Source organism: Halichoerus grypus, chromosome 3, assembly GCF_964656455.1.
Source record: "Halichoerus grypus chromosome 3, mHalGry1.hap1.1, whole genome shotgun sequence".
In the NCBI taxonomy this organism is placed as follows: Eukaryota; Metazoa; Chordata; class Mammalia; order Carnivora; family Phocidae; genus Halichoerus; species Halichoerus grypus.
This window is the reverse complement of record NC_135714.1, coordinates 188,290,815-188,306,720: the sequence shown is the minus strand read 5'-3', so window position 1 is coordinate 188,306,720 and position 15,906 is coordinate 188,290,815. Positions and strand designations below refer to the sequence as shown.

Sequence of the window (15,906 nt, the reverse complement as noted above, 5' to 3'; positions counted from 1 at the left end):
AAACAGGTATAACAGCAGGTGGGGATGATGTTTGGAGTCAGGTTAAGTGGGGAAAAAGGAGGATAAGGAATACCTGTAGAGTCTTACATATGATGCTGTAGGAAGGCTCCCTAATAAAGGACCGTCTGAGCATTTGCATGAACCTCATTTCTCTCTGGGAAAAAACATTCTACACAGAGGGAGCAGTTAGTACTGTTTTTCAAGTGAAGCCTAATTGACATGTTTGAAGTCTGTAAAGAAGATGAATGTGGCTAGAGCATCATGAAAAAAGGCAAAGCTGGAAGGATATGAGATCAGAGAAGTGGCAGGTTAGCCAGATCCTAAGTGGCCTTGTAAGCCATGGTAAGAACACTGGCTTTCATTCTGAGTGAGGTAGGAAGTCATTGGAGGATTTTGAGGAGAGGAGTTACATGATCTGATTTATGTGGAGATTTGATGATGGGGAAAAGCAGGGATACCAGTTACAAGGCTATTACAATAATCCAGATGAGAGCAACCTGGACCAAGGCAGAAGTGGAACTGGTAAGAAATGATCAGATTCTCCATATATTTTGAAGGTAGAGCCAAAAGGATTTGCTGGTGTACTGGGTATATGGTAAGAAAGAGAAAAGTCAAAGGTAATTAACTATAAGATCTTTGGTCTAAGCAAACTAGAAAATGAAATTGCCATTTAGTGAGAGAGGGACCATGTGGATTGGGAAAGAGAAAATAGTTCATTTTTAGGCATGATAAGCTTAAGATGCCTATTACATATCCCAAGTAGATGATGTTGAGAAGACAAATAGGTATGAGTCTGAGTTCAGGGGACAGGTCTGAGCTGGTGACATGAATTTGAGAGTCATCAAACTAGAGAAGGCATTAATATCATGATATTGGATGAGAGCACATAGGAGTGAGCATAGGAAAAGAAGAAAAGACATCTGAAGACTGGGCCTGAGCCACCCCACATATAGAAATCAGTTGATGAGAAGAAACCAACAGAGAATATTCAAGATGTGCCAGTGAGGAAGAATCAAAAGACAGTGGTATTTATAAGCAAAATGAAGTAAAATTTCCAATGTCTAAGATACAAATGTGGAATTGGGTATTTGAGGTAAAATAGAGGCCAAGAACATTGCAAGAGAAGAAGTCAAGAAACCAGAGTACGAAGAGGATTGTTTTTTGTGGATATTGCAATCACCAAGAATATTGAGAATCATGGGGCGCCTGGGTGGCTCAGTTGGTTGAGCGACTGCCTTCGGCTCAGGTCATGATCCTGGAGTCCCGGGATCGAGTCCCGCATCGGGCTCCCTGCTCGGCAGGGAGTCTGCTTCTCCCTCTGACCCTCCCTCTCATGCTCTCTGTCTCTCATTCTCTCTCTCTCAAATAAATAAATAAAATCTTAAAAAAAAAAAAAAAAAAAAGAATATTGAGAATCACATTAGAAAAAGTGACAGTGAGCCAGGTGTGAAAAATCTCCAAGGGGTGAGGAGAACCAGGAGCCAGATAATCTGCAGTGTGATGGCACCAGCTTCCAGTTCAAGTCAGATAATTGTGAATATGTTGGATGTTGGTAATAATAGGTTGGCCATGTGAAAGTGTTGATGTTTGATTACTTTTTAACCTACAAAATTGGCGATTTCATATGGTTCAATCTAATAACTGAACATATATAAAATATGTCTGAATTGTGATTGGCTTCATAAGTTGATATATATTTATGTTAGTACTCTTTTCTTTTTCAGTTGGAGACTCCCTGAGATCAGGAATTTGTATTTTACCACATGTGTTTCTTTCATAGCACTTAGGATTTACTTGGTAGTTTCAGTTGGTCATGTAGTACTTTTTATACATAGATTATTACTAGAATTGCTACTGCTGACTTCTGTTGTCATTTCGGGGTGATAAGCAGTCTCCTCACCTTTCGAGGTGAAAACAATTGAGAAATACAAACAGGCATTAGATGGGGATCAATATCAGCTTTACTGCTGAGTAAACTGGAATAGAGAAAACACTTAGACCTGAGGCCCGTATGGGATCCCGAGTCTTTCTCCTCTGGAATGTATTCATGCAGTCAGTCCCTTGACAGATGCCAACTGCTTCCCAGGGGCACAGCCAGTTTCTAACATGGGGGGAGTGAACAGGGGAGGGTGAGGCTGGGCTGGGAGTAGCAGGCGCAAGTACTTACAAAAGGCTCCAGTCCTTGACTGCCTTCTCTCCACATCTCCCAGAGCCAGTCCTTCGTGATGCTTTCTTCAGAGTCTTCATAGCCATCATGAGAACACAGTGTTTTTAAACTTTGTTGGACAAGTGCCAGGTTTGGAAGATGTGGTCAAAGGCAGCAACTACTTCCCCTTTCACTCTTGTCACCCAGGGCTTGCTGCAGTGAGCTTATCACTGTGAGCAAGCAGATCTCACTGAGAGAGGCCAGGCCACATGTGTGCAGTGACCCTTCCAGCTATTTACCAATTAGGTAACGCACTCCTTTCCTAGGAACTTGTGGATTGAAGGAATTAAAGAGAAAGGTGGGTGTTTTCTCCCTAGAACATCTGATGGTAGATGCAGGTTTTGTGAAGCCTGAAGCTTCCATAATTTGGATAGTCCTCTTTAAGGAAAAGAATATAAAATTGCAAGTGTGAAATTAGGTAGAAAGTTTGGAAGAGGCCTGAGCAAGTGAAGGCCTTGAAACTTAAGCGTTATAGCTTTACAGTAAATCCTGTGCTCTTGAGAAGGTAGCGATACCTGTTTTAATATGGTATTAGACACAACTTGCAAGCAAACCATCTTGAACTAGCTTAAATAATAAAGACGAGTAGTGGCTCACATTAATGAAGAGTCCAGCTGTTGGGCAGGCTCCACCGTTGATCTAGCAGCTTAACAATGTCATAATGACCCAGTTTCTTTCCCTCTCTCCTCTGTGCTGTCCACAGTATCTATTCGTCCTAGGCAGGTCCCTTCCAGTCCACAGCATGAATGCCAGTAGCAGTGAGGACCACTGGCTCACATTTTCCTGTTAGAAGATAAGGACAACTGCTTCAATCATAGAGCAAAACCTTGAACTTCAAAAAATGGCCTGTTGGATTCAGGAGTCTAAATGATTAAGGTTGGAGCCAAGCACTGTGGCAAGAAGGATAGGGCAACCTTAAGGTTAGGCCAACCTGGGCCCACGTCCAGAGATAAGGATACGGATATGGCTCATCCAAATCATGTGGCTGCTGCATACTGGACGAGTGGAACTGAGGTTGGTGAAACATCTACAATATTAAACCAGAGGTGAGAGTATGGAATAATAATCTAAACGTACTGAAAGCTTTCAGGACACCCATCTGATTTACATTTTCCCTTCCGTCATCATTTTTCTCCACGATACTGAAAGCCCTGGGAAGGCATGGCCATTTGTTCACTAGTTACCCAGCACCTAGCATAAGTGCTCAAATGGATTGTGAGAATACATGAATTTATCACAAACTTTTGAGAAACAACTGGCAGGAACATTAAATAGGTATTATAAGGGCTTAGGTAAAAGGGAACTATATAAGAATATGAAATAACAAAAAAATTAGAGATTATTGGATTTGAGCTCAATTAAGTAATTTTCAGGTCAGAATCATGTCTTACCAAAGAAAGTGGAAGTAGGACAAAAGGATTTTTTTAAAGTGGCTCTTCAAACTAACATGCCTGAGGTGTCAGAGATTCAGTAAGACATCAAAAATATTTCACAAAGAAACAGAGATAAGTGCAAAGGGAAAGATAATTAAGATAATTATCTTATTTTGACATTAAGAAAGGACAATTATATTCAATGTGAGCACTAAGTTTGTAGTTGTGTAACAGAATGCCTTGAGCTGAATGTAATGATTTAACATGTTTTTCTATATACGAGTAAAACATAAAGCAAGTAAAATCCTTTATAGTGTGATAAAGTTACTGGAGGAAAAGTATTGTGTAACAATTTTGCATGACCTCTGATTTCCCATTTTTCATATCTTTTATTCTCTAGAGTCCTACTTGAAAAGATGGACAATAGTCTAAGTTTGGAATCTCAGATTATGTTTTAAAGTAAGCCCTTTTTAAAATTAAACAACTCACTGGTAAATGCTTCCAGTAAAAGGTTTATTTTTTGAACTGAAACATTATATTTCTTGAATTTTTGAATATTTAGTTTTATTAAAGCAAGCCATACCTGTTCTGAGTAATGCGGTGTTATGTGCAGTAGAGTTCATTTAGGGTGGGGTGGTTAGATTGCAATGATTTTAAATCAAGACTCCACCTCAGAAACCTAGAAGATTTAAAAAGGTCCACAGCTTGCCAAGAACTTCAGCTATTCTGATAAACAATTTGATTACTGGTGCTGAGTCTTGCACACTAAACAGGTTATCCAAGTCTTAAACTTGATGCTTGTTGTGAAGATAGTATTTGAATCACCCTTCCCACCAACATGGTTATTTGTACATTTAAATGTTATTTTCTGTGAATATGCCGGTATGCCACAAAGCATGGCAAAGTTTCCTATGATCACATGCTTCACCTTGACTTTCTGTACATTTCTAATACTTAAGAATGGAGTAGGAAAAATTATATATGTGTAAGAAAAAAATGCATAAAATGGTATATTTTGGAAAAGTAGATTTAAATTTTTTAATTTGAAAACAATCAACAGTATATAAAATGCCTTTGAAAGTTGAATGCAAAATTATGTGAAAATTGTGCCTAAGAATATTATGCCAAATGACATCATTTTTTTTTGCATAAAGAATGATTTTGCTAGACCACTTAATCACCAACAGACATCCTCTTATAGGGAAAAAAAATATGTTTGGTGACATGTTTAAAGTGCCCTCAGTAGTATTTAAAGTGAATGATCTTCAAACCAAATAGCTATTTATATACTAAAAGATGGGAATCCTCTACATCTGCACACTGATTTTAAGGTCCAAGATAATTCAATATATTCAAAGAATGAAGCCCTTTAAAATGGCTGGTAATGGCCTATGTAATCTGCCTTACTCACCTTTCCACTGGGACTTCATCTTTCTTTTCCCTCTCTTACTTCTTCTCTATCTACACTGACTTCCTTGCTATAGGCAAACATGCCAGGCATTCTCTTTTTTTAAACCTTTGTCCCAACTACTCCCTCTGCCTGGAACACTTCCTTAGACATCCTCCAGGAGAACTCCCTCACCTCCTTCAAATCTCTGCTCAGACTTCACTTTCTCAGTAATGCCAATCCTGTCCATCTTATTTAACATTGTGACTCTCCCCACTCTTGATCTCCCTTACACTGCTTTTTTTTCTACAACATTTCTCACCTTGTAACATTCTATATAAATTTTCTTATGTATTGTGTTTATTGTCCATTTCTCATCTAGAATGTAAGCCTCATGAGAGAAGGACTTTCTTTTTTGTTGCCTGCTTAACCCCAGTCAGTGAAGAAATGCATGGTACATTGTAGGCTGACAGTAAGTATTTCTTGAATTAATGAACATTTCTGTGGTCTGCTTGCTTCCTGTTGAATCAGGAATCACTTTAATCATGTGAGATGTTTCAAAGTCAAATTTCCTCAAAGAGAGGGTGAAAATGAGCAAAGAAAATCCCATTTAAAATGGCGTTAGGAAGCCCTGAAGAGGGACTTCTCACACACTACCACTTACCACCTTTTACGGACTCCAATAGGGAAAAGCTTTACCTGTACCTTCCACAATAGGAAGTAGCTTCCTTTACTACCCCAGTAATAGAAAGGAAGATTTCCTACTGTCCCAGCAACAACTCAGCCAATAAGAAGGCACCACAAGGGAACTCCTGCTCTCCTCCAGTGGACTCCAGATCCAAACAGCTTCCAACTTCCTCCTTTCTCTATAAAAACAAGCCCCTCTTTTTTTGTTCTCCCAACTTACCTATGGTTTGGCACAGTTTGAATGTCCCAAATTGCAATTACTCTGCTATTCTAAACAAACTTATTTTGCTGGCAAATTAACTGGCTATCTTAAGGTTGACAAGAAGATTGTTACCTAACCCCCCCAATAAAATTTTCATTTCCCGATCTGCAGCAAAAAGATTGATTTTTATAAGGAAGTAATAGAAATGGGTAAAATTATAATTTCAAACACACAAGAAAAAAAATAAATGAAGATTTTGGTGATAGTATGCTAAGTGTCATTAAGCATTAAAACTGCTGGTTCGGATGTCCTAGAGAGTCAACCAGAAACTACAATCTGGACGGAGGGGTTTCCTGTTGGACTTTTAAGTAACATCCAACAGGACGATCCTGTCCATGGAAGGCATGAATGGCAAGCAATTAAATCTATTTGTCTTTCAGGTGCAAGCTAAACAACACTGAATACATACCCTCCTCCAGGTTTAGCTCAGTTCTGCCAACCTAAAGGTTCATGGGTTAGATGAAAACACACAGCTGCTCCATGGCTGAATACATCAGTGAAGGAAAGTTTGCAGTTCTACCTGGTCATTCCACCTGTATCTAAGTCCAAGGAACTGAAACCCAAATTCTGTGACTTGTCAGCTCTGCGGTGAAAGCCTAAATGAGTAATTCGGGGCTCAATGTCCCTGGGGATTAGATTCCCGCCAACCCCCTCCCTGCCCCTAACACCTGAGCCCCTCCAGTGACTCCACGGTCTGGACGAACAAGCTCACTCACTTCAGGCTTGCTCTCCTCAGAGGACAAAGATGGATCGGGGTCGCGTGCTATGCCGCCGTGTTTTGAGACTCTTGTGAGCTGGGTCTGTTTCGTGGACATTTGACACGGGGTGGCCTGAGTGCACACCTCGCCCTGGGCCGTTTGGGGACGTTGCACAGGTGGCACCAGGCCCAGAGTGGAGCGGGACCTCCTGCCCCCATGTTGCCCGCGGCCGCCAGCGGAGGAGGTTCTGGGGTGCGCGCGGACGTCCACGGGGCACGACCCCGGGAAAAGTTCTTGAGCCCCACCCACCGGGGCGGGGCTCAGGCTCGGCCCAACCACTGTCCACGGGGAGAGGGGAGGCCCTACCAATATCACAGTCCTAACGCGAGCGCCGACTTCTATCCTGGGGGTTCCCCACTCCTTCCTGGAAGGCTTCCTCTTCCTGCCATACTTGTCGCAACACCGAAAGCCCCGTCCTAGCCTTCCTACCCCGTCTCTCCTGCGCCGCCCCCCGCGTCTCGCTTGGTGCGGTCCCGTGCCGCGGGTCACATGGCGGCGGGGCGCGGCCTGCTCCAGGCCCAGGTGGTGTTTCTCGCCGCGTTTGCCCACGTTCTTCGGAGCGGCCTTGCGGGTGGGACCATGCTGGGCCGGAGTCGCGTAACCTTAGTCCTAACCGTGGCTGTTACCTGTGCGTTGGCGCAGCAGGCGCCGCCGGTGAGTGAGCTCTAGGGGACGGCGCAGAGAGGGGCGTGCAGCGCAGAGGTGGCGCAGGTGCGGGTGGGGCGCGAGGAACAGCGGGTGCCGGGCAGCATCTTTCCGGGGGTCTGTGGTATACTGTGCGGGGGTGTGGGTGCAGAGCGGACTGCTGAACCCTGTCCCGGCTTGATTCCGTACAAGCTGGGACAAGAAAGCCTTTCAGGGAAATCCTAATCTCTCTACAATGCTGGTTGTGATTTGCACACCCCCAATTTGAGTGATTGCGCTTGTTCTACCAGTTCCAGGCTCGCGCATCCAGAACTGCTAAGAGAAAAAGTTCCAGTCGACTAGTGTACATAATTCAGTTAAGCGACGGACTGCTTGATGACTTTGGCATTCTCCGCCAGGTGACGAGGTGCTGAAGGAGAAGGTGCAGCCTAGACTCCTGAGGTCCCTGGGAAAGGCCGAGGCGTCCCCAGTCAGGGCAGTGGGAGCAGCCCAGACAGGCCCCGGTGTGGCTGCTGTGGCCTTAAACCCCGAGTCATGCGAACGCCTGTCCCGTGGCTCTTTCCCCAAAAGGAAGTCACAGGAACCCAGACTTGGTAACTGCAAGAGACAGTGAGTGACCAGCCAGAGAAGGAAGTAGATTCGGTAGGAAGATGTCTAGCCAGAGGTTATACTACTGTTTACTGAAGCATGCCGAAACTCAGGCCTCTGACACCTAGTCTGGTGCTCTTTCGTACTTCTCTTCTTTAAAAGCAGTAAGACTCCATTTTTCTTTGCCAACAGATCAGATAAATAGGAATCTGGGTGCAAATTAGATGAAGGTGGTCTTGAATAGCTTAGGTAGGGTATTGATAGTGGGAACAAGATATGCATTCTCTTACTTTTTTATTTTTCTAAGGAGAAATGGTCTAAGAATAAAATCATGGTGGGATATTCATTCATTCATTAAAACTGATGGGATATTAAGCAAATAAAAGCAGAATAAAATAGTATGTACAGTGATTTCAGTAACAGAAAAATACACAGTATGTACATGTAGACAAGGATTAGAAGGGTATAAGAAGAAATAAAATTAGTTTACTTTAGTGTGTGTAGGGAATTAATATGCTGTAAAGTGGTTGCGATTATGAGAATTTTAAAAGAATTTAACACTTTGATACCATAAGTGCCCTTCAGCCAGAGGCCACCAGAAAACACACCTGTAGTTGGACAAATTGAGTTTATTACTCTTTGCAGTGAGAAAGGATGTACACCATGGGCAATTGTGGGGCCTCTCAATAAAGGCATTTGGCAAAACTTTTTTCATGATTTGGACTTTGGTTGTGTGTTTGGGGGTAGGTCCAAGAAAGAGGGGGTTTGCTCTACACTGGATACTTTCAGAAGGTGGGGCAATTCTATGATTGGGTAAAGAAGAAACATTTATTTAGCAAGAGAAGGGGATGTTTGGTATTTTGTGGGTTGCACAATACCCTTGTTCTTGTGCTTAAACAGAGTCATGAAGTAGCCTTGCTTTGTTTCATTTTATCATGTCTCAGAGTAACCTTAATTGAGGTAGGTATTCTGTGAAATTGATTATATCCAACATGGGAACAGAAGTGGCCTGGATGTGAGTGTCATACCAGTTTGTAATAATATTGGGGTCTAATTGTGAACCTCCGAGCAGTTTCAGATGTCAGGATGCTTTTTTTTTTAATTTCTCAATATTTTTTCAAGTACGAGTTTTTAAAAAGCTATCTTTAGAATAACAAGATAATAGTTTTTTTTTTTAAGATTTTATTTATTTATTTAACAGAGAGAGACACAGCGAGAGAGGGAACACAAGCAGGGGGAGTGGGAAAGGGAGAAGCAGGCTTCCCGCAGAGCCCGATGTGGGGCTCGATCCCAGGACCCTGGGATCATGACCTGAGCCGAAGGCAAACGCTTAACAACTGAGCCACCCAGGCGCCCCAATAGTTATTATCTAGCTTAGTGGTTGTCAAAATCTAGTCTAGCCACTCATGTCAGTTTGGGAAGCTGTGTTCACAAGTCTTTAATGAGAGAGAAAAATGAAGGCATAAAACCAAAATTATTAATTTAGAATGTTGTTATTCTGATTTGATGGCTTTTCATTTTTTGTTGTTAAAGTGTTCTTTTATGTACGTGGGGTTTTGTTTGTTTTTTAACCTCCCCACATGGGAGAATAAAAATTTGGATTCTCTTGTGCTGGGCTTTTCTTAATATTTTACTCATCTGGAAAAAGCTGGCTGAAAAGGACCTTTGGAACCTCCCGGAAGTATAATGACCCCATTCTCTGACAAGAATAAGCAGTTTTTCACTTTGAATCATATGATAAACTGTGCGTATCCACATAGTAACAAAAGATATTTCAAAACTACTTTTGATAAATGTGAACAGTGAGGACTGGCTTTAAATTACAAACAAAAATCATTTGATTTGGAATGTGTGGGTTTTGTGTTTGAGGCTTTTCAGAATATAGCATATTTTAAGGGCTTCCTGAGTCATGCTTAGTTACTGATTTTATTAAAAGACCTACTAAGAGATGGTGCTGGCGGGGGTGGCACAAGAAATATCTGAAGAGGGAGATGAAGACAGTGTCATCCAGGGCTCTGTGGACCTTGTTAAGGCTTTTCACTTGAAAAAGATCAGTCTGGATTGGAAGAGAGCAAGGGTGGATATGAGGAGACTAGCCTGGGGGAGAAAACAGGGTGCAGGGTGATGGACAGGAGGGTGGTGCAGTGGAAAGGGAGAGAAGTGGATGGTTCTAGAGAAAAGTAGGAGGTAGAAGGAGCAGGAGGAAGGATTGGGTGAGTGCCGCAGTTGGCCCAATGGCGGCATCACTGCCAGGGAACACAAGAAGGGAAAAGTTGCAGGGTGGAAGAATGAGGATTGTTTTTATTCTGGGGATGTTGAATTTCAGGGGCACCAGGATATCCAGGAGGCGTTTGGGACTGGAGCTCAGAAGAGGGAGATGGGAGTCACAGGCAGACTACTTGAAGCCACTGGAGCAAGTGAACATTGAGCAGATAGATGACCTAGAAAGGGAAGAAGAGGATGAGGCAAGGGTTAGGGTACCTGCAGGTGTGTGTGTCAGGTAGAGAAGACATGGCAAAGTTTAAAGCCACAGCCAGAGTGTGAGAGTGAGCCTTGCAGAAGCAAAGTGGGACAGGTTCTCCCTGTGTTGGATGCCTTTGTGATGTCACGTGTCTGTTATACTTGGTAGTTGGAGGTCATTGGTCACCTTGGCCTGAGCAGTGTTGGGAGCAGAAAATAAGTTGCTGTAGGCTGGGGAGTGATGAGAAGGAGAAGAAGCAGAGTGGGAGAGATGACTGTTGTCAGTAATAAATCTGAGCAGATTCTGAAAAATGTGTGGAAATGAAACATAATGGCTCAGTAATTAATTGCTGAATCAAACTTATTTTTATGCATCAGGTTCTCATATCAGTAATAATATCGTTGACATTATAGCTCCTAGATCAGCTTTTAGCAATGATTTTTACAAAGTTTCCAAAAATCACATACACCCCTTCTGGTCTGGCCAGTATTATTGTACTGCATCTGCTTTCCCCTGGTACTCCAAAGGAAGGAACACAGAGATATAATCTGTTCACTTAGTCGACAGATACTGCAGGCCTACTGTGTGCTACATTATGTTCCAGATGCTGCTAACGAGTTAGTGATAGATACAAAGGTCCCAGCCCTCATGGAAGGTTTATTCCCATTCCTTTCACCTAAATATTCCTAGTTTAATAGAGTACCATCCCGTCAAAGGTCAGAAAACAAACTTTGCTTGCCCATTCGAGTTTGTTATATATGCAAGAAACATGCCTTACTCAATAGGTCTGTGTTTGCTCTGTTGTACACAGAGATCATTTTAAGAAACAAATCTTATTTAGAAAATAATTGTTGGTGAATTAAAGAACTAAAATTACCTTGCTAGAATTGTTTGACTTCTTTTCCGATGGTATGAATACTGGTGTGGGCTATATAACTTCAGATTACCTTTCATTACCTTTTTCTGACTATGTGAAGAAGACAAGGCCATAATGGCTTTCCGAACTTTTTTACAGTCTTAGAAGCATACATTTCATCGAAGTTCTCACTAACTCTGCAGGACACAAATATTCCCAGGAGTTGGATAAGTTATGTCATTTCTTTTAGGCATGGAGCATTTGAGTTGCTAATAGAAGAATTTTCACTTTCTGTTATTTTCCTAAATAAAGTGTGTCCAGTAGCTCTGCAATTTTTCTTAATGAATGGAGAGGAAATAAGACTGCTTAATTTCTTAAGAGGTTCAAGTTCCTATTAATCACTAGAATAATTAGGGAATTTATTGACCCAGAAAGTGTTTACAAAACATTTTACAGAGATTTTCACCACTTCCTCTGGTCCTAGGAAGCAGAAATGCTAGAGAGCAAGTGAGAGAGAGAGATTCTAAGTTGGTTGTGCTTTCCCCCTCTGTGACAGAGCTGCACAATACTCCAAGCCCACTATATAAACCTCTACCTATCATCTATTTATAATCTTTACTTATCATCTATTTAAATTTTTACCTGTCTTGATAAGGTTGTCTGTTATTAAAATTGTGTATAGTTACATTTGGAGATAGTAAGAAACTTTAAATAACAAATGAGCTTGTTGTAATTCCATTTCGAGTCTCTACATAGATTTTGAAGCTGTCTTCCCTCGTAGAAGAGTCCCTTGAAGGTGAGACTGCAGCTATCTCCACTCTACCCCCAAATCTAACGTCTCCGTTTAAAATGACTTTGGTGTTGGGGCACCTGGGTGGCTCAGTCGTTAAGCATCTGCCTTCGGCTCGGGTCATGATCCAGGGGTCCTGGGATCAAGCCCCGCATTGGGCTCCCTGCTCCGCGGGGAGCCTGCTTCTCCCTCTCCCACTCCCCCTGCTTGTGTTCCCTCTCGCTGTCTCTCTGTCAAATAAATAAAATCTTTAAAAAAATAAAAAATAAAAAAAATAAAATGACTTTGGTGTTAATACCTTCTGAGCACCTGAAATACCCTGGTCTTACACTGCTACCTTTAAAAAAATTCAGTCACATTTACCCTTTCCTCTTTCAGCCAGATTCTAGGTAGATGTCCTGACTGTACATGGTGTTTATTTTTTTTAAAGATTTACTTATTTATTTATTTTAAGAGAGCGAAAGAGGGAACACAAGCAGGGAGAGTGGGAGAGGGAGAAGCAGGCTTCCCGCTGAGCAGGGAGCCCGATGTGGGGCTCGATTCCAGGACCCTGGGATCATGACCTGAGCCGAAGGCAGACGCTTAACGACTGAGCCACCCAGGCGCTCCTGTACATGGTGTTTATGTTTATTGCCAGGTTATCAGAGCACAATGTTATTGGCCTCCGACTCCCACATATATGATGGCGAGGCTGCTCTCCCTTCTAGGGCAGGTTGAGTTCTCTTCTAAGACTTGAGAGAGCACTTTTAACGTCTCTCACATTGTCTCATAAGAAATATGCCTTGTTGTTTGATTTTTATGTTGGCTTTTGCACCCAGGCCATGCAGATATAATTATTAGGGACAGGTGAGCATTATTGCATTGCACTCCCTGCTGAGTTGATTCTAGTGATCATCAAAAGCCCTGAAGGAAATGCAGATTGTTCCCTATTAGGAATTAAATTGAGACATTGGTTTTAGTGCTATCTCTGTGGGAAACCATGTGAGAGAGAGAGCAGGGGAAGGAAGCAGAGACTGGTTCTTTCACCAGCTGTGTAACCTTCAATCAGTGATGGAGGTGGGCCTTGCATCCTAAACATGAGCCTAAAGTTCCTTGATAACTTGAAATTCAGTACAAGGACATAACTTGATTTTAATGAATTAAATCACATTCTAAACTAACCAAAAGTTCTGATATTTAGAAGAATTGTATAGTGGATAAGTTAGAATGCAGTAAAAGTTGCATTTCTAAAGTTAATAATTGCTCTTATTAAACGATGTCTATGGAAAATTCATAGTTGCAACTTAAGACTTTAAGTAGAGTGCTACTTTTTAGTGTCCATTTCTAACTTTGCTAAACAAGGACTGTGCCCTCCATCACAGTTATATGTTGTTGTCATTTTTTAAAAAGATTTTATTTATTTGAGAGAGAGAGAGAGAGCTCACAAGAGTGGGGAAGGGGCAGAGGGAGAGAAGGGAATCTTAAGCAGACCCCATGCTGAACACGACCCAATGTGGGGCTCCATCCCGCATCCCAGAGACCATGACCTCAGCTGAAACCAAGAGTCAGATGCTTAACTGAGTGAGCCATCCAGGTACCCCTTGTTGTTGTTTTTAATTCCAGCTACTTAACTTACAATGTAATATTAATTTCAGCTGTACAGTATAGTGATTCAATACTTGCATACATCACCCAGTGCTCATCACAAGTGCACTCCTTAATCCACGCCCTCCCCTCTGATAACCATCAGTTTGTTCTCTATAATTTTATAAAGAGTCTGTTTCTTGATTTGACTCTCTTTTTCCCCCCCTTTGCTCTTTTGTTTCTTAAATTCCACATATGAGTGAAATCATAGGGTATTTGTCTTTCTCTGACTTATTTCACTTAGCATAATAACTCCATGTGGTTGCAAATGTCAAGATTTTGTTTCCCTTGCTTCAGGAGACATTTGTAGAAAAAAGTTGCTTCAGCCAATGTCAAAGAAGTTACTGCCTGTGCTCTCTTCTAGGATTTTTACAGTTTCATGTCTCACACTTAGGTCTTTAATCTGTCTTGAATTTATTTTTGTGTATGATATAAGAAAGTGGTCCAGTTTCATTCTTTTGCATGTTGCTGTCCAGTTTTCCCAACACCATTTGTTGAAGAGATTGTGTTTTTTTCCCCATTGGATATTCTTTCCTGCTTTAACAAAGATTAATTGACTATACAGTTGTGTGTTTAATTTTGGGTTTTCTATTCTTTTCCATTGATCAATGTGTGTTTTTTTGTGTCAGTATCATACCGTTTTGATCACTACAGCTTTGTAATATAACTTGAAGTGCCTCCAGCTCTGCTTTTCTTTTTCATGGTTGCTTTGGCTATTCAAGGTTTTTTGTGGTTCCATATAAATTTTAGGACTCTTTGTTCTAGATCTGTGAAAAATGCTGTTGGTATTTTGATAGGGATTGCGTTAAATGTATAGATTGCTTCGGGCAATATAGTCATTTTTAAGTATTTCTTCTTCCAATCCATGAGAATGGAATGTCTTTCCATTTTTTGTGTGTGTCATCTTCAATTTCTTTCATCAGTGTTTTATAGTTTTCAGAGTACAGGCCTTTTGGTTAGGTGTGTTCCTAGGTATCTTATTATTTTGGGTGCAGTATAAATGGGAGGTTTTTTTTCCTAATTTCTCTTTCTGCTGCTTCATTATTAGTGTATACAAATGCAACAGATTTCTGTAGATTGATTTTATATCCTGCAACTTTACTGAATTTGTTGATCAGTTCTAGCAGTTTTTTTGCTGGAGTCTTTTGGTTTTCTTATATATAGTATATCATCTGAAAGTTTTTCTTTTTCCTTACCAATTTGGTTGCCTTTAATTTTACCTTTTGTTGTCTGACATTTATGGCTAGAACTTCCAGTAGTATGTTGAATAAATGTGGTGAGAGTGGAAATCCTTGTCTCATTCCTGACCTTAGGGGGAAAACTCTTGAGTTTTTGCCCTTCAAGGATGCTGCTAGTTGTGGGTTTTTCATAGATGGACTTTATAATGCTAAGGTATGTTCCGTCTGAACCTACTTTGTTGAGGGTTTTTATTGTGAATGGATGTTGTACTTTGTCATAGGCTTTTTTTGGTGTCTGCTGAAAAGATCATATGGTTCTTATCCTTTCTCTAATTGATGTGATGTGTCGTGTTGATTGATTTGTGAATATTGAATCACCCCTGCAACCCAGGAATAAATCCTACTTGATCGTGGTGAGTGATTTTTTTTTAATGAATTGTTAGATCTAGTATTTTGTTGAAGATTTTTGGCATCTGTATTCATTGCAAATATTGGCCTGGAGTTCTCTTTTTTTGTGGTGGTTTATCTGGTTTTGATATCAGGGTAATGCTGGCATCATAGAATGAATTTGGAAGTTTTCCTTCCTCTTCTACTTTTTAGAATAGTTTAAGAATAGGTAGTAATGCTTCTTTAAATGTTTGGTAGAATTCCCTGTGAAGCCATCTGATCCTAGATTTTTGTTTGTTTGGTTTTTTGATTACTGACTCAGTTTCTTTGCTGGTTATCATCAGTCTGTTCAAATTTTATATTTCCTCCTGCTTCAGTTTTGGTAGTTTATATGTTTCTAGGAATGTATCTATTTCTTCTAGGTTATCCAATTTGTTGGCATATAGTTTTTCACAATATTCTTCTATAATTGTTTGTATTTTTGTGGTGTGTTGTTATTTCTCCTGTCTCATTGTGATTTTATTTATCTGAGTTCTTTCTCTTTTTTTCTTGATAAGTCTGGTTAGAGGTTTATCAATTTTATTGATTTTTTTTTCAAAGAACCAGCTCCTGATTTCATTGATATGTTGGGTTTTTGTTTGTTTTTAGTTTTTATATCATTTATTTATGCCGTAATCTTTATTATTTCCTTCCTTCTGCTGGTTT

General features: G+C 40.9%; 2 protein-coding genes across 6 annotated transcripts in view; both read left to right on the top strand.

Annotated features, from left to right (window-relative positions):
• The window catches only part of FRG1 (FSHD region gene 1), a 36,805-nt gene extending 31,634 nt beyond the window's left edge, over positions 1-5,171 (top strand). For 3 of the 4 annotated variants that reach the window (XM_078069736.1, XM_078069740.1, XM_078069739.1), the window contains one exon: positions 1,725-5,171. In XM_078069736.1, the coding sequence (XP_077925862.1) occupies positions 1,725-1,884 (160 nt within the window). In that variant the 3' untranslated portion in view covers positions 1,885-5,171. The remainder of the gene's footprint in view (positions 1-1,724) is intronic. The other variant, XM_078069738.1, reaches the window with a different exon arrangement.
• Positions 5,172-6,496: 1,325 nt separating this feature from the next.
• The window catches only part of ASAH1 (N-acylsphingosine amidohydrolase 1), a 49,122-nt gene continuing 39,712 nt past the window's right edge, over positions 6,497-15,906 (top strand). The window contains exon 1 of one of the 2 annotated variants that reach the window (XM_078069735.1): positions 6,497-6,519. Coding sequence is in view for 1 of the 2 variants with exons in the window: in XM_036109227.2 (XP_035965120.1) it covers positions 7,163-7,327 (165 nt within the window). In the remaining variant the exon portion in view is untranslated. Of the gene's footprint in view, positions 6,520-7,044; positions 7,328-15,906 lie in introns of those variants that run through there. The other variant, XM_036109227.2, reaches the window with a different exon arrangement.